The 19,175-nt window shown below is 45.0% G+C and overlaps 1 protein-coding gene across 1 annotated transcript; it reads right to left on the bottom strand.

Moving 5' to 3' along the window:
* Window positions 1-240: 240 nt before the first annotated feature.
* NLRP12 (NLR family pyrin domain containing 12) lies at window positions 241-18,523 on the bottom strand. The gene is made up of 10 exons (XM_039879897.1): window positions 18,148-18,523; window positions 15,575-15,655; window positions 11,685-13,386; window positions 10,492-10,662; window positions 8,737-8,907; window positions 6,811-6,981; window positions 5,514-5,684; window positions 3,181-3,351; window positions 1,263-1,433; window positions 241-612 (listed from the first exon to the last, which is right to left on the bottom strand). The coding sequence occupies exons 1-10, from the start codon at window positions 18,434-18,436 to the stop codon at window positions 525-527; spliced, it is 3,186 nt and encodes a 1,061-aa protein (XP_039735831.1). The 5' UTR covers window positions 18,437-18,523; the 3' UTR covers window positions 241-524.
* Between the last annotated feature and the right edge of the window lie 652 nt (window positions 18,524-19,175).

Genomic DNA, 19,175 nt, shown 5'->3' with positions numbered 1-19,175 from the left:
ACAAGATTGCCAGGGTTGTTGGTGGGACTATTGGCATCACACCAGGTGTCAGCTACTCTTACTACACCACTAACTCTGGGAACGGGGCTTCCTAACTTGGACACAATTGACGTTTTCAGTTAAATTGTAGGGGGCTGCCTTTACTATAGAATGTATTATAGAATGTTTAGCAGGATCCGTGGCTTCTACTCATTAAATGCTAGTAGCTCCCTTACTCCAATGTCTTCTGACATTATCAGTGTCCCCTTTTGGGGGTCGAGGGGGCATGTGCAAAATCATCCTTGGTTGAGAGCCTCTGCTCTAGAATTTGGCCCTAAATTCTCTCCATGTCACCAACATTCCCCAAACTAGAGCCCCAAGCCCCATCACATGTTGATTATATATACCTCAAACAAAAAGGACTTATTCTGCCTACGAGTTTGCCTCTTGAGGAAATATAGAGCCTGAGTAATATGTTATTAACAGGTCCTGGGGCGATCTCCCTCTGTTCCAACTTCAAGAGAAGAACCAGCAGACAAAACCAGTCAGCAGCCAATGTCCAAGTAAGGTTTTGTTACCCGGAGTGCTGCCAGTCTTCTATGGGTCATTTTATTCAGGTCCATTCCAAATAACCTGAGGACACAGGATGGGAAATATCATTCCAGACCACTCTTGTGGCATTCGATTGATATACCCAATCTTCCATGCATCTTGCCCTGGTAAAATAATTCCATTATCTAGTACTTCACTTGAAACCAAGTCCTCTTGGAAAACATGCTTACTTAAGTAAGCTACACACCATTTTAAGTCCCTCACGTGTGTCAACTCATTTAATTCATGATCATATGAAGAAGTAACTATTCCCCTTATTTTTATAGTCAGGGACATTGAGGTACTAAGAGGTTGGATAATTTACCAAATAAAATACACCACAAAATTAGAAAGTCATAGAATTAGAATTTGAGGCCAGGCAGAGTAATTACAGATTCTCACTCAGCTACGATGGTCTCATTTGACAGATTAGGAAATAGATGCTCAGTGCATTCTCCAAAGCCGCACAGCCAAGCAGATGGTAGAGGTATTGCCCAAGATGCAACATGAGGTCTCCTCTGTATTCCATTCAAATTGCATACATGAGATGAATGAATGACAAACGAAATAGTCCCAAATTTTCTAGATTATTTGTCTATCCAAACTGGGAGAGGGGGATCTTAATTATTGATCTTCACTCCTAACCCCAAGCCCCATGTCCTGTCCACCCAGAGCCAGGAACCATCTCTCACCAGAGGACTCGAAGTTTGCAGCCAGGGTGACTCAGCCGCTTGCACAGCAGCCTGACGCCGGTGTTGCCCAGGGAGTTATTGGTCAGATAAAGCTCTATCAGGGTCTGGTTGACCCCCAGGATGGAAGAAAGATCTTCAGAGGCTTTGGCTGTGAGGCCACAACTGTCCAGCCTGTTGAAGATTAAAGAAAAAAAAATTGGTTGAAAAAATTATCATGAGCTACTTTTGGAAAGTCTTTTTTCATAAGGAATCAGGGTAAAGATTTTAGGGGACTAGTTTACAAGAAAGCAGAGTAGAACCAAACCAGTCCAGGTCACGGTGCTGATGGCAAGCTGTTCAGAGAGGCATTTACGGATGCCTCTCCATTCACAGCTTCATCTATAATAGAAACCTGTTAGCTTTGCAGCCAAATATCCATTCCCCTTTGGGGAATTCTACCCCAATTTCTCATCGGTACCTCGGTGTCGGTCCATCTGGGGTTCACATGGTTCTCAACCTCCAGAGGTGAATAGAGGGTCCAGGCCTAAGCTGGTTGGTTTCCGTGTCCCCAGCCACCATAAGTGGTTCAGCTGGACACAGGATCCACCTAGAGCCTGTGAATCGGAACCATGCTTTTCCTAGAGATTTTGCTTTCAGAACTTGGACTTGGAAAGAAGTCATCTACAAAGTTGCAAGCATTTTGCTACCAAGCAGAGTCAAGGCTAACCTGATCTGATAGTGGAGCCAATACAGCAATGAGTACAGAAGATAATGGAGATCAAGATTCCAAATGCCTAGATCGAGCCATGCCTGAAGAATGTCCTTTGGTTACAGTTAATAAATTTTAGAAGCCAGTGTGAATTGGGCCACCACCTGCCCCAGAAGTATACCATCTGATTCTCTGTGATTTCTATTCTGTCCCCAATTGTGTATCTTTCCTGTATTCTCTGCCATTACAATGCAAACAAGAATAGGTAGCATTTATTGAGAACTGATAAAGTTCTAAGGGCTTTACACTTAACTTTATCATTTATTCCTCACAGTGGTATCATAGCTGGGATGTTAAATGGAAATATTTTAATCTTAGTTTGGCAGATGTCATGAGGCACCCAATGCCAGCCTCTAAAACAAGGTACAAGAGAACAGTCTTGGACTTGCAAGAGAAAAAAACCAGCTTCGTGAACTGGAACCACCTACATGACAGGTACAGAAGGTCAGGAATAGAAGACTGTGGTGAGAGCTGAGGAGGGGGTTGTGTAAGGAGGTTGACTAGATTTACTGATTTACGTCAGAAGCCTGGGCAGTGGAGGCACCTCCTATGGGCCCCTAGAAGAACTCATATATAATCCCCATGAGAGGGGTAGCAGTTGGATGCCTGCTAAATGGGGGTACTGACATCCCAGAGGGACCTCGGCAGCACTGATTAAGGGAGAAAAGCTGTCCCCAAGCCCTCATCTTAATCCCCAGTTACCCAATGCCCTGGATAAGCAAGACTCAGAAATAGAAGACAATTTAAAAAGTCGACATGCCTGATCCACTTGTAAGTCTTTCAGGTTGGGGGCCAGGCTGGTATTAGAAGAAGGAGGAAGCAATAGTTCATCTTGGATTAGAAAATTTATTATACTTTAAATTTTTATTATATAAAAGTTACCAAAAAGCCATGGGTCTGCCCAAGTCAACATCCAGGGAAAAGTGGGGTTTTACAGAAAAAGTTTAGAGGCAACGACTGAAGGAAAAATGAAGCATTTCCTGTCTGTATTCCCCCAGAGTGTGAAGTATTCTGTGACTTGTTTGCACAGTTTTTCTTTTTACCTGTAGACTCCTGTATATTTCAAAGTGATAGAGAGATAATTCTTCAATAGAAAAATCAAGGACAAACAAACGCTGGCACCCCAGGGACCAACACCACCACCGCCAGTCCTGAATGCCAGCCGCTCACCACAGTTTCTGGAGTCTGCATGTGGGGTGCCTTAGCCCCTCGCACAGCAGCCACATGCCCCTGTCACCCAGGTCATTGAAACTCAGGTCCAGTTCCCGGAGGTGACGGTTGAGCTGGAGCACGGTGGACAGACCCTCACACGCTGCAGAGCTGAGCCGGCAAATCCCCAACCTGGAAAGACACGGTACACAGAGCAGAGCTGACATCTCCGGGGATATCTCCTGGGAAGGCTTTTGTGCCAGGCACTATGCTCAGTGCAGAGAGAATGATAGACTCCATCGCTACCCTTGAGAGAGAAAATGAGGGAAGAAGAAAGAAACAGGCAGGAATGAAGCTGGAAGGAAGAGAGAAAAAGGAAGGAACACAAGAATAGCAAAAAGAAAATGAAGGATAATATTTAATATCTCTTGAGTGTTTAGTACAAGCTAAGTGGATGAGTTGGATAGATCTGCTATAACAAGCACCACAGACTGGGGGCTTAAACAAACATTTATTATCTCCCGGTTCGGGGGCCAGAAGTCTGAGATCAAGATGTCAGCAGGATTGGTTCCTGCTGAGGCTGTGAAGGAGAGTTCGTTCTAGTCTCCTACCCCCAGCTTCTGGGAGTTTGCTGGTGACCTTTGCCATTCCCTGGCTTGGAGAAGCATCATCCTGTCTGTGCCTTCACTTTCACATGGTGTTCTCATGTGTGTGTGTCTGTCCAAACTTGCCTTTTTCATAAAGGCACCTTCTTAGGGGCCCACCCTACTCCAGTATGACCTCATCTGAACTAAGTTCATCTGCACCAACCCAGGCTGATTGTGTCTCCCTCCCCGCCAGTTTCATTTGAAGCCCTAACTCCTAGTCCTTCAGAATGTGACTATTTGGAGATGGGGCCTTTCAAGAAGTGATTAAGTTAATATAAGGCCATTAGGTGTGCCTTTATCCAATTTGATTGATGTCCTTATAAGAGGAAATGAAGACTCACAAAGAGACACTAGATGTCTCCAGAGAGAATCATGTAAGGACACAGCAAGGTCTCAGGAGAAACTAACCTTGTCGACTCCTTGATCACAAACTTCCAGCCACCAGAACTGTGAGAAAGTAAATATCTATTGTTTAAGCCCCCCAGGCTATGGTATTTGGTGATGGCAGCCTGAGCAAACGAGTACAGATTGATATGGACCTTATTTCCAAACAAGGTCACATTCTGAGGTACTTGGGGGTCAAGACTTCAACATAAATTTTTGGAACATACGAATCCATAACACAAGTGATTTATGGGCATCACTTCATTTGTTTCTTATAACAGCCATTAGGAGGAAAATGTCACTGTTATCCATTATTAGGACATGTGTGAGGACTGAGGCTCTGAAAGGTGTCATGCCCTACTCAGGTCACAAAGCTAGAGTGTATGTCCTTGACGTAAGTGTCATTCTCAACCACGCTCCATGCAATTAGTGTGGCAACCATTGAGACTGGAAGCGTATTTGGGAGCTTAAGAGAGTCAAAAGAGCTTTTATATCGTTTTTTTCAAATTTTCAAAAATTCCTGCTTGTCCTTAGATATAGTTACCCATACTGTGAAAACCTAAAGTCCCCTTTCCTTTGCATGTATTAGTGTCCTCAGGTGACATGTAAGATCTGTGTAAATATGAATATCTGGCTGACCTGCTGCCACTGGACAAGAGGGAAGGACCCAGAGCAATCTAAGATTCCCATGAAAGAGGGTGGAAAAAATGGGGCACAGATTTATCCCAATCCTCTAAACATTAAAAAAAAAGAAGAAGAAGAAGACTCTCCTTTGGGACTATAAAGAAAAAGAATTTTCTGAAAATAGACAGCCTTGCTGCATTTTTTGTTCATTTGGTTATCCATCTCTTCATTCACTTAAAAAGATATATATTTCTAAGCACCTCTGAGCCAAGTCTTATAAAAGCCATTGAAACAGAGTTGACACAATTCCTACACTTTTAGAATACCACACACATACACACGAATAACAGATTTTGATAAGTGATGCTGAGGAGAAGTCCAAAGTCAAAGAGGATAAAAAAACTAGGACCTTATCTTAGGGTTGGGGAAGGCATCCAAAGGGAAGAAGTATTTGTTTTGAGTCCTAACAGATAAAACAGATGTTATCAGGGTAAAAAGGGAGGACTGCAGAGCAGAAAGGAATTCCAGGAAGAAGGAGCAGCTGGTGCAAAGGCCCTGCGACAGAAAATTCTTTGAAAGGACACAGATGGAGCTAAAGGTTAAGAAAAGAGGGGAAGGAGCATGGCCCCAGTAAGACCAGACTGGAGGGCAAGGATTGAAAATTTGGACTCCTATGATGGTGAGCAAAGCGGGACTCACCGGAGGGTCTGGAGTTTGCACTGGGGATGCCTGAGACCCTCACACAGCAGCAGCACCCCAGGATCCCCCAGGTCATTCAGGCTTAGGTCTAGTTCCATCAGGCTCTGGTTCACACTCAGGGTGGAGGCCAGGTCTTCACAGGAGGCAGCAGTGAGGTGGCAAATCTTCAACCTATTCAACATATGTTATGGAGTTTTTTCTATATAATGCCAATTTTTCCTCCCTACTTCCAATCTTCAAAGCAATGCATTCTCAAACAACTCATTTTTAAAAAACACACAAAGGCCTGGAGTGGACCTTTCCAGAGAAGATATATAAATGGCCACAAATCACACAAAAAGATGCACAACATCACTGATCATTAGGGAAATGAAAATCAAAACCACAATGAGACACTACATCACACCCATTAGAATGGCCATTATTAAAAAAAAAAAAGAAAGAAAGAAAAGAAAAGCAAACAGACAAAAACACAACCCAGAAAATAACAAGTACTGGAAAGGATATGGAGAAATTGGAACTTCTGTGCACTGTTGGTAGGAATGTGAAATGGTGCAGATGCTGTGGGTAATGGTATAGTGGTTCCTCAAAAAATTAAAAATAGTCAAATGAGTCATCAATTCCATTTCCGGTTACACGCCCAAAAGAATTGAAAGTAGGGGTTCAAAGAAATATTTGCTCACCCATGTTCACAACAGCATTATTCAAAATAGCCAAAAGGTGAAAGCAACCCAAGCATCCATCCATGAATGGATAAACAAAGTATAACACATACGCAGAATGAATACATAACATAAAAATTACCATTTTAACCACTTTTAAGTGTACGGTTTAGTGGCATTAAGTATATTCACACTGTTGTGCATCATCATGATTCATCTCCAGAATGGAAACTCTGTGTTCATTACATAAGTCCCCATCCCCTCCTGCCCTGGCCCTTGACAACCTTTGTTCTACTTCCTGTCTCTATGGATTTGACTATTCTAGTTACCTCATATAATCTTTGTCTTTCATGATTGACATTTCACTTAGCATCATGTCTTCAGGTTTGTCCATGTTGTGGCCCATATGAGAATTTCACTCCCTTTTTAAGGTAGAATAATGCTCTATTGTATATAGAGACCACATTTTGTTTATCCATTCTCCCACTGATGGACATTTGTGTTGTTTTCACTTCTTGGTTACTGCAAATAATGCTGCTCTGAATACAGGTGTACAAACAATGAATACATAGTCACAGCATCATTCAACATGAGGAGATCTGCCTCCTATTGAGATGGCCCCACAAAGAACTCACCACAAGATCTGCAGCCTACAGACAGGGTTTCTCAGGCCTTGACACAACAGCTTCAGACCCAAGTCTTCCAGTGCATTTCCTGTTAGGTCCAGCTCCACCAGGTGTCGGCTGGTGCTGAGCACTGAGGCCATCTCCTGGCAAGCTCGGGCCTCCAGGTGACACTTCCTCAACCTCAGGAGGAAAGAAACATTGGAGGGGGTACCATCTTGATTTTCTGCATCCTGATGGCTCATCCCCTGGCCCATTTGGTTACCAACATGAACCCACATGTGTCACTAAAGCTACAGAGAAGGACAAGACTTCATGATCTCTAGCAAGGAGCGTCCTGTCTAATAAGACAAAGAAGTAGCAGTTACAATTCAATGTAGGTTGTGCCACTAAGGCAGTGTAGCACAACAGCTCAGAGGGGTCTCTAGAGCTCAGCGGCCTGCTTTTGCCCCCATCGCCACCACCCGCTATCCCTCTGACCTCAAGCAAGTGTCCATCAAGTCTCAGTTTTTGGTTTCATGTGCTACAGTGTCTCAGGTTCATTGACTCTAAAATAAGGATAATAACAGAGCCGACCTCAGAGGGCTGTTGCGAGGACTACATAATTTACTAAAGGCTGAGGATGTGAGGCTGGGTCTGACATAGAGAGTGCTCAGTCAACGCGAGCTAATGTCTATCAAAACCATCATGGCCGAGGAGCCACCTAACTCAGCAAACAGTGTGTGCTATTAGGGGAGACTTTGGGCTGGTTCTCGAAAGCTGCAGAATGAGGGTGGCTGTGAGATAACAGAAAATACGTATACTGGTCTCTGCCCCTGGTTCCTGACACAGACGACCTAAAATCCTTGCAATTTCCTCAGTAATGAGAGCACTAGCAGCATCTTTTGTTCTATCGAGGTGACTCTGGGTGGGCTTCTGGATAGGGGCTGGTGACTGACTAGAACGCCACGCAATGCTTAGAAGCTTGGAATTTTCAGCCTGACCCCCAAACTCTAGATAGGGGAGAAGGGCTGGAAACAGAGTTACTTATTGATCCCGCCCACGTGAGGATGCCTCCATAAGATTCCAATAGTAGGGTGCTCAAAGACTTCCAAGTGGGTGAACACATCCATATCAGGAGGGTGACACATTCCAATCCATCAGGATAGCAGCTCCTATGCTCGGGACCCTCCCATGCCTGGCCCTATGCATGTCATCATCTGACTGTCCATCTGAGTCCTTTTTCACACCTTTTGATAGACTGGTAAATATAAGCATTTCTCTGAGTTTTGGGAGCCGCCCTAGTAAATTAATCAAACCTGAGGAGGTCATGGGAACCTCTGATGTGTAGCCCATCAGTCAGAAACACAGGTGACCACCTGGACTTGCAACTGTCATCTGAAGTTGGGGAGAGCGGTCCCCTGGGACTGAGCCCTTAACCTGTGGGATGTGACACTTTCTCCAGGGCAATAGTATCAGAACTGCATAAAATTGTAGGACACCCAGCTGGTGCCCCAGAAAATGGCTTGGTATGGTAGAACGCCCCCCCAACACACACCCACACACATTTGGTGACCATAGGTGTCAGAAGCAAACTGTGTAAGTGGTAAGGGAGATGCACAGGTGGGAAAACTCAGTGGTCTTTCTAGCACAGTGGCATTGCAGAAGGGGGCTGTGCAATGAAAAAGTCTTGGCATGGGGAGTTCAGGGGTTCCGACTCCTCAGGATGAGAGTGGGTTCTGGGTGGGCTGGTGGCCCCAGGGACTCCTCACCATGTGGGAATGGTGGGGTCAGAGGAGGCCAGAAAGAGGTTCTCTGAAGTGCAGAGTCTAAGTCAGATTATGAATCATGGGTCGAAGTGCAGCCCTAATTTCCAGATAGAGACTTGGGAGTCATCTGCTATTCCAAGCCCGGGAGACAAGAAGTTTGCCCAGGGAGATGGCGCAGATTAGGACTCACTGGATCATCTGCAGCCTGCACTTGGGGTGCTGGAGCCCCTCACAGAGTAACTTCAGGCCTGGTAGCCCGAGGTCATTGCTGCTTAGGTCCATCCTCATTAAGTTCTTATTGGTCATCAACGCAGCTGTGAGGTCTTGACAGGCAGAGCTGGAGACCAAGCACCTCTTCAGCCTGGAATAGAAAGAAGAAGAGAGCCAGTCATTTCCTTTGTGGTCCTTTAGTGGGATTTCTGTCCCTTGTCCTTTCTCACCCTCTCTCTTATGGTCTATACTTATTTTTCTGTTTTTCTAAAATCAAAGAAAGATTAGTAGTTGGCAGGGGCTGGAGGCAGGGGCATCGGAGGAGTCGCTGCTTGTGGTAGGGGTGTTTCTTCTTAGTGCGATCAAAATGTTCTGGAATTAGATCATGGGGATATGTTGCACAATCTTGTGCAATATACCCAACAAAGAAAAATTGTTGCCTCGTAAGTGAATACTACCTCAATAAAAATAAATAAAAGCAACAAGAACAGTGTGAAAAGATTTTCGTGCTTTGTATTCAAGGCAATGCTTTCACAGAGGTTGCCCCTGGGAGAGAGATCCAAGATCCCTCCCATCCTCTCTTCTCCACTTCTTTCTTTCCCTATCACTATGAGAAGAAGCAGGTCCCAAGGTGCTCACTGGGTCACACTTGCTGGTTGGCAGGGTTACCGTACCTTGAAAGCTTAACATGATATTCGCCATTTTTTAAAGTTTTATTTTTTCAACTACAGTTGACATTCTATATTATTTTATATTAGTTTCAGGTGTGCAGTGCAATGGTTAGACATTCACATAAAGTGGTCCCCTGATTAGTCTGGTCCCTAAATTCACCATTAAGTATCCAGTGCAGTGGCACTAAGCATATTTACACTACTTTGTGACCATCACTACCATCTATCTCCAGAACTTCATCTTCCAAAACAGAAACTCTGTACCTGTTAAATAATAACTCCCCATTCCCCCTTCCTCTCAGCCCCGGGCAGCAAGCATGCTGCTTTCTGTCCCTATGGATTTGCCTCTTCTAGACATCTCCATTGTGTAATCTTGGCACCCTTGTTGGAGATCTTTGGCTGTATATGAATGGGTTTATTTCTGGGCTCTCTATTCTATTCTATTGGTCTACATATCTGTCTTTTTGCCATGCTGTTTTAATTACTGTAGCTTGATAATATAGTTTGAAAACAGGAGGTATGAGATAGGAAGCCTGGAAAGGGGCAGATAAAATTAAGAAAAGTGAGAGATAATGACACCTGAACTAATATCGATCCCCATCTGTTATGGGCCAAGCTGTGTCTCCCACGAAATTCATATATTGAAGCCCTAAGCCCCCATATCTCAGTGTGCAATTGCATTTGGAGAGAGGGTCTTTAAAGAGGTGACTTAAGTAAAATGAGGTCATATGGGTGGGACCTAGTCCAATCTGACTGGTATCCTCATAAGAAGAGATGCAGACACAGACACACACAGAGGGAGGGCCATGCGAGAACACAGGGAGAAGACGTTCATCTACAAGCCAAGGAGAGAGACCTCAGAAGGAATCAGCCTTACCGACACCTTGATCTCAAACTTCCAGTGTCCAGAACTGTGAGAAATAAATTTCTATTGTTTAAGTTACCCAGTCTGTGGCACTCTGTCATGGTGATTCGAACTGACACTATTTTGTGTCCTTTCTGACTAGGGCCCACAACAGGGCCTGGCGGGGCCTTTAGAAGGTATTCAACCAGTCTAGGCTCACCTCAGATTCTGAAGTTTGCAGTTGGGGTGTTGGAGCCCTTGACACAGCAGCTTCACGCCCCGGTTCCCCAGGGCATTGCGGTACAAAGCCAGCTCCATCAGATTCGGGTTGGTGCTCAGGGTGGCGGCAAGTTGCTCACTGTAGGCATCTGGCAAAATATTCCTCTCAGGTCTGCATGAAGGAACGACAGGTCGAGTCTAGTTTTCCCAGTCACTTTACAATGACTACGTTCAGCACTTGACTGTCACTTCATAATTTATAAAGCATTCTATCATCTTCATTTTAATTTGTCTTCCAAATGACTCTGTGTTACTTGCCCAAGGTCATGTAGCTGGCAAGTAGTAGAAACCAGACTTAAACCCTGGGACTCGGGATGGGACATGGATTTCATCTCAGAGGTATATGTATTTTTATGTATTGAGGTAACATTGGTTAATAACATTATGTAAGCTTCAGATACACGACATTATAGTGTGATGTCTGTATACTCTATTGCATGTTCGTCACCCAAAGTCTTGTTTCTATCCGTCACCATATATTTGACCCTCTTTACTCATTTCACCCTACCCCCTACCTCCTTCCCCTCTAGCAACAACCAATCTGTTGTCTGTATCTATGAGTTTTTGTTTTGTTTTGTTAGTTGGTTGGTTACTTTTTTGTTTTTATTTTGCATGAGTGAAATCATATGGTTTTTGTCCTTTTCCACCTGACTTATCTCACTTAGCACAATACCCTCTAGGTCTACCCATGTGGGCACAAATGACAATATTTCATCTTTTTCTGGCTGAGTAGTATGCCATTGTATATATGTAACACATCTCATCTTCTTTATCCAATCATTCATGAGTAGACAACTGCCTGGATGATATTTGTTGATCGAAAACATTCCCCTTGACAATGGGCCCCAATTTAGTACTAAAGAGCATTGTTTGAGAGCAGGAAACTAACCTGGGCACTACTGACATCTGGAGGCAGATCATCTTTGTTGTTGGGGGGCTGTCCTGAGCACAGTGGGATGTTTTTGCAGTGTCCCTGGCCTCTACCCACTAGATGCCAGTATTCCCGCTCCCATCTCCTCAAGTTGCTACAACCAAGTCTTTCTCCAGAAATTGCTGAGTGTGTCCTGGGGCAGGGGCAACATCACCCCCAGGTAAGAGCATGAACTTGTCCAGTGAGCCCCAACGAATACTTACGATGGTGTCAGAGGCATCCGGGGCCCTGAAGTCCACCTTGCCCCGTCTTCCTCGTCCGCACTGTAGGCAGCCCCATACAAATGCAGCACCAGGATGCTCCTGCAGTTCTTCATGCAAAAGGAGGAGACCATGTGTTCCATCTTTGTGGTGATGCTGCTGACCACAACCACTTGGAAGTGGCCTAGGGCCTGCTGGATGAACTCTTTCTCCTGAAGCTCGTATAGACAGCTGAGAAACTCTAAGGAGCCCCGCTGCAGGGTGGAGCCCTCACTCTGAGCTTTGCTTTGGATGTACTGCAACAGCTCCACCTTGATGTTAGGGGAGACTTTCCAGCAAAGACACTTCTCCAGGTAGCTTCTTGTCTCCTCATTGAGAAGCCCGAACAGGAAACGGACAGTGAGTGCCAAGAAGCTCCTTTCAGAAAACGCATACTCAGCCAACAGCCTCCTCAGGTTCTGGTGTGGGCTGGCTCCACTCTCCCCACCATCCATGATGTAGTACATGGCCGCAAAGAATTCCTGGAAACTCAGGTGTATGAAGCTGTAGAACTTCTCACAGTTGATGTCCTTCTGGAAGATGTTCATGTTTAGGAATGAAGAGACATCGACCCCATCCAGGCCATGCTTCCGGAGGTCCTGCTCCTCAAATAGGATTTTCTGGTTCCAGAGACCATCTGCTGCCAAGGAGCATAGCCCTCTCTGGTTGGGCGGGGGCTGGAGAGTTGGAGACCCTGGCTTGGGCTGCATCAGACTCAGAAGATAGAGCATATACACTGCTGTTGTGGTCCTGGACGTCTGTCTTAAAAGTCCCCCACCCTCCAGCTGCTGCTTGAGGCAGGTGCAGACCACCCAGCACACCAAAGGGACAAAACACAGAGTGAAAAGGGGCTCATTGTCCCTCACGAAGTTGAAGACTTGGCCCGCCTGCTCCGTGTTGTGGAAATACTTGTAAAAGTACTCTTTCCTTTCGGCTTCAGAGAAGCCCAGGACCTCAACGTGCCTGGGATGCTCCAGCAGGCGGTGCAGCTTCTCCAAGGCCGCCGGCCTGGTAGTGATAAGCAAAGACAGCTCTGGCAGCAGCTTCTTCCGAATTAGGCTGCTAAGGAGGAGCTCTGTGGGCTGTTTCTCCTCCCAGCAGAGGCAGCAGGGTCCCTGAGAATCGTGGAAGGAGGGCCTGAGCTCGTCAAAGCCATCGATGATGAAAAGGAGGCGCTCGGGAACTTGGACGAGCTCCCAAAGGGGCGCGCTGGGTTCAGGCCAGCAGCTGGAGAGGAGGTCTTGCACGCTCTGATCTGATGCGCTCTGGTTCATCTCCCTGCAGTGGATGTAGAAGACGTAGTCGAATCTGTCCCGAAAGAGCCTCCCGTCGGCCCAGTCTAGCATCACCTTGTGGGCCAGCATGGATTTGCCCATCCCCGCCGCCCCCTGCAGGACCACTGTGCGCGGAGGCTCCGGACGCTCCTCGTCTGGCTCAAACAGGGTCTCCATCTGGATAAGGCTGGTCTGGTGTCCTATGGTTCGCGCGTGTCCCCAGCCTGTGTCCAAAAGCTTCTGCTGGGCCCACATGGGATTTGAGTGTTCCTTCACCAGGAGGAGCCGGGTGTAGCGGTGGCTGAGGTTGACGCATTCCCCCAGGCGCGCGTTGCGGTCCTCCATCAGCCGAAACTTCCTGCGGACGTAGTCCCTGTAGGTTTCCCGCGGATCTGATAGGGAGGAATGAAGGGTGCGTGGAAGATGCATCAGCAACCTTTCATGAATTCTTGAGTTAAAGCACACCAGGGCCTAGTGCCTCCTTGTTCTGCAATATCCTTGGAACAGGATTCAAGATGGAGCCTGAGTACCTTGGTACTTCTGTGTAAAGACCCCTGCTGGTGGGAGGCAGAGGCATGGACATGGAAAGCGTTTTTACACACAAGACTCTAATCTTGCTACTCAAACGGTGGTCCATGAGCCAAAGAGTGTCGGAATCAGCTTTCAGGCTGATGAAGTGCATCTCTAGGGGAATGTGTCACCCTCCTCCAGCTGTACCCTTGTACTCTCCTGGTGAAGGAACACCAAACTCCACGTGGCTTCATCAAGGAGCTGGTTGGAAATGCGAAATCTTGAGCCCCACTCCCCACCTACTGAATCAGAAACTGTGTCGCTAGCAAGATCGCTGTATGGTTTGCATGAGGCTGAAAGTTTAGGGAAGCAGTGCTCCCTAAGTTTTTGGTGACTTCTCTGAAAAATGGTAGATGCATGTCTACAATGGAGAACTTATCCGTTCTATAAATCCTTCGCTCAAAATCTCTTTGGGAAAGGCTGTTTGGTATAGATGTCTTTGAGCAATGTAGAACATGCTTCTCAGTGGGGCGATCGTGCCTCCCCACCCCCACCCCAGTGCACATTCGGCAAGATCTGGAGCTATTTTTTGGTTGACACAACTATGGGTGCTGCTGCTGCCATCTAGTGGATAAAGGTCCGGGATACAGCTCAACAGCCCACAATACACAGGACAGGCCCCTCACAACTGTCCCGCCCAAAGTGTCAACAGAGCGAAGGTGGAAAACCCTTGATTTGGACGAAAATGTGTCCCTTTGTATTTGGATGTCACAGAAGCCCATAATATCTGCCCAAGGGAAAGTAAAAAAGAGATCTGAATTTGACCCCAGAAGTCTCAAAAGGAATGCATGTACTGTTTTATTTTTAATTGTGGTGAAATATACATAATATTTACCATTTTAACCATTTTCAAGTGTACAAGTCAGTGGCGGTGAGTGCATTCATGCTGTTGAGCAACCATCACCGCTATCTCTTCCCAGAACTTTTTCATCATGCCCATTAAACACTGACTCACCATTTCTCCCCTCCCCCCAAACCACTAGCAGCTTCCATTCTACTTTCTGTCTCTATGAATTTGACTACTTTAGGTACTATGTACAAGTGGAATTATGCAATATTTTTTCCTTTTGTGTTTGGCTCATTTCACTTAGGAGAATGCTTTTTAAAATTCATCTCTGTTACAGCAAGTATCAGAGTTTCATTCTTCTTTAAGGCTGAGTAATATTTCATGGTTGTATATATACTATATTTTGTTCATCTGTTCATCTCTTCATAGATAGTTATTTTATTAGTTCTCAATGTGTACTGATAAACAATATTAAAACTTCTAGGTTTATAAAGTCCAAGTATACTGCTCTTTTGATACTGTCTCGTGTAGAAAACATTTTTGCGTGGAACCGAAGTGATTGTGAAAGCAATCTTTGGGTTCTGTAAAAGTCTTACAGTCTTTCCTTGTAGAGAAAGAAGTGTGTTATTGTTGGTGGTGTTGCCATTCATCCAACAGCCCATACTCCTGTTTCTTCCTTGCCAACAATTTTGATTCTATTCAAGTGGTAGGTGTTGATCCCTTGATTTCAGTTGTCCCTTCAGAAGCCCACAGGGATGGATGATGGTTTTGCTAAATTAGTCATGAGTGACTTAGTTCCCCTTTGCCAGTGGCTGGTCTGGGATTAGGCATGTGCCTCGGTCCTGGCCAAGTGTTACACAGGTATGACTGCTTTAGGGAAAGAAACTTATTGGAAGAGTTTTATTCCTGGATAAAATGACAGTCACTTGAGGAAGAAAGCTTTTGCCTTCGTTTTTGTCCCTGCTAAGAATTCTTTTCTATGAGGTGATTTGGTCCCCATCTAGCAACCATGAGGTGAAAATCCTTGGAACAAAATGCCAACATAGGGAGGTTGATAGAATTGAAACAGGAAGAAGTTGGGGCTTCGATGGTGTTGTTAACCCACCCCATCTTGTTATACCCAAACATGAAGTAAATGCCTTTTTGTGCTTGATCTACTCTCAGCTGATAGTTTAATATGTGTAGCCCAATGCGTTCTAATGGATACCTGGCTCATAGCTCACCTTTTCTTGGAGTTCCAGTAAAGATTTTCAGAGAACATGCTGACTGGCTCCCCAGCGAGGATAGTCCACCAGGTGAAGTATCTGGAAGAGAAATTTGGGGAGATCAGATAGCACATATCTGGCTAGCTCTCAACATTAGCCACTACTACATCAAACTGTTTACATGATAACTCTCTGCCCACCCACACCCCAGAATGTTCAGCCAACAACTCACACACACTATTGTTGAAAACATTTGTTTTTTCATAACCCAGTTTCCTTCCTGGGTATCCATATTATGGTGACTGGTACCTCTACCCACCCAATTAGTCTTCTCAGGCAGGAAGTCCTGAGTCAGCTTGGATTCCCATCTCCCCTTCAGCCCTCGGCCATGTCTGATCCATCCATCCATCCATCCATCCATCCATCCATCCATCCATCCATCCATTCGTCCATCCAACAAATATACATATACTGGTCACCAGGCATTTTTCTAGTCATTGGCAATATGCTCCATGGACCTTACATTCTAATAGAATGGAGAAGCCAGTGTATAGAAAATAAACACCAATGTAACTTCAGATAATTTATCACAAATAAAAAAAAAGTAATTCTTGAATATTATAGCTGAAAAAGACCTCAAAGATGTTGTACCTTAGCATTTCCTAAAACACGCATGAAGCATGCTACCACCCACTTCCACATGCAGATTCCTGGTGCCTCAGACCTGCTGAACCAGAGTCCCTGGTGTGGGTCTTTGATTCCACATTCGTAACAAGGTGTCCAGGTGACTCTTACGTACATTAACATGTGAAAACATGTTATATACAAACATGATCTAGTCCAATCCCCTTTGTCTTACAGAAGAGGAGAGAGAAGCCCAGAGAGGTACATGGATTCTTCAACATCACACAGCTAGACTAGAGCAAAACTACACATCTGATCTCCTTAAGACCAAGGGGTCACCTCCTCAGGAATTAAAAGGACACAGTCTGGAGAAGGATACTCATTAAATAGTTCCCAATTGTTAGTGCTGAGGAAAGACTTAGGTGGGATGGGGAGGAAGGAGGGAATTTATACTTGTATATTATTTGAATTTCTTAAAATAAATATAAAACTTCTCTAAGTAAATACAATTCTACTGAATCACACATGAATACATTTGTCTTTTTCTTTATTGCTGATAGCACTTTTTCATTTATGTTTCTAAGTAAAAATGTGACCCAATGTCATATTCCCCAAGTCCAATGCACCTTCAATATTCTCCAAGAATGGAGACAAGGAGAGAGGGAATCATGTAAGATCAGATCTGGGAAGGCCTTAAGAGATTATCTTCCCATTGCACATTTCCAGCTCACGAGCCTACTGTTAAATTTCTATAAATTACAAGCCAGGTGACATCGTATAGTAACTTAAAATCAGCCATGCTGCTGATACTTACACAATGGAAATAGCAAAAGCCACGAACCAGAGCCTTTGTGTTTTCAGCCTCATTAAAGACTGTTTGTTTGCTTTTTTTTCAGAGATGTTCAACATTTACTGACACAGCACTGCCATCACACATCCTTTGAGACACTAAGCCTCACAGAAGTGACTGTGCATAGCCAGGTGTTGGCACACCATAAATGTTCATTCAACAAACATTTGCCAAGACTTACTCTGTTCCTGGCCATAGCCAGACACTGTAATCTCAGAGAACCAAATAAAGAGTCAGAAATCTCCCTGCTCTTGAGGGACCCACATTCCATTAGGGGTGACAAGTGACATTAAAAACCAGAGCTCAGATGGGATAAAAGGGATCAAATATGTGGTGACAAAGAAATCTAACTATGGGAGGTGAACACACAATGTAAATATATATATGCCTTACTGTTAAAATGTACAGCTGAAATTTACCAGATTTTGTTAAACAATGTTACCATAAAAAATAAATTAATTAAAAAATATAAAATAAAATAAAGTTAATGGCCCTGGGCAGGGGTGGGGGTGGGGCAGGAACAGAGTTCAAATGTCATCTCTGCCACATTCAATAAAAGCTGCTGTTTACTGAGTACTTACTATCTTCAGGGCATTGTGTTAAGCACTTGGCATGTACTGTCTCATGGGCTTTTTTCTGGAGGCAAATCATTTCTTTTCTGAGCCTCAGTTTTCACATTTAAGTAGTAGACAAAATAATAAATTCATCACACAGTATTTTAGACACTGAATGTGTCAAAGCCTCATTACACACAATGGGTACCTTATTATCACAGGGAACCAATAAGTGTGTCATTTTGATTATTTAATAGGACAGAAGATACAATCAAAGAAATCTGAGTGCTAAAGAGGCACAAGAGTGGGGTCGCTAAGAGAGGGACAAGAGGAGGGAGGAGAAGAGCAAAGAACTCACAAGAAAGGTAGCACCTCCAAGATTCTGATGGATAAATAACAATTTTCCAGGCAAAGAAGATAGAGGGAGGGTGTCCCAGGCAGAATGCAGCACGAACAAAGACTAAGGGGATAAGTTAGAAGTCAGGTCTTGTGGGCTCAGTGGTTATCAGAAAGAAGGAGATTGGTGGGTTGCAGCCCTAAAGGTCTCATCACCACCTCCTTACCCATCACCAGGTCCTCTCTCTGTCCTCTCTCCCACAAGTCCTTCCTGTTGATCCGATCAAAGATGCTCAGTGCCAGCACCCAGGCCTCTCCTATCCCATAATGGGCCACCAGCAGCTGAGCCATTTCCAAGGGACCAGCTGTCTCCATTCGTCCCCAGGGAATCCCGTCTTCCCCCATGTCTGTCGCTGTCCCCAGGTGTAACTTGAACTTCTTCAGCTCCACAGCCTCCAGTTCTTCCAAGTAGACAGACAGGCGACAAAAGCCATCTTTGACCACGGTTCGGGGCATGGGGACGCTAGGAACCCTGAAGGAAAGCAGCTATAGCCTAGAATGTTTCTACACACAGGACGAACAATTCCAATATGGCCGCCATCTCGTCACGCACAGGCAGAGGCTGTAGGAATGAGACACAGGAAAGTCTTGCTGTTGAAATAAAGCTTCCTCACCCTCCAGTTCCTGCCTGCCCTGCCCCACCCCGCCTCACCAACGGGGTTGAAGAAGAGGAAATGGGGAGAAATTAGGAAATTGCCATTCCACGCATGAAAAGACCAAACAGGCTTTTTCCTTTGTCCCAGCTACTGTTTTCCTTGTCTCACTAGTGTCTGTAGTCCATTGTACTACCATCAAAACCATTACTCCACTTCTCTATTAGACATCCTCCCATTGGTGTCAGCCTTGGACGGGTAACTCGCATCAGCCAATGGAATGTGAATGAACGTGACTGTGACCCATGGGCCAATATTGGCAAGTTTCTCTTCCAGGCATTTTCTTTTCCAGATGAGGAGACAAAATCCCAGAGAGGTATATGGATTCCGCAATGTCACACAGCTAGACTAGAGCAAAGTTAGACATCCAATCTCTTTCAGACCATGGGGTCACCTCCTGGTGAATTAAAAGGCCACAGTCTGGGGGAGGATGCTCATCGAATAGTTGTTAGTGCTGAGGAGAGGTTGAAGCGGAAAGTTGCAAAGGGTTTTTATTATCGTTGTTGGTCTGGATTGATGAGAAGCATGAAAGAGCTGGTGTG

This window comes from Pteropus medius, unplaced genomic scaffold, assembly GCF_902729225.1.
Source record: "Pteropus medius unplaced genomic scaffold, Ma_sr-lr_union100, whole genome shotgun sequence".
Classification (NCBI taxonomy): Eukaryota; Metazoa; Chordata; class Mammalia; order Chiroptera; family Pteropodidae; genus Pteropus; species Pteropus medius.
This window is presented reverse-complemented; position numbering and strand designations above follow the sequence as displayed.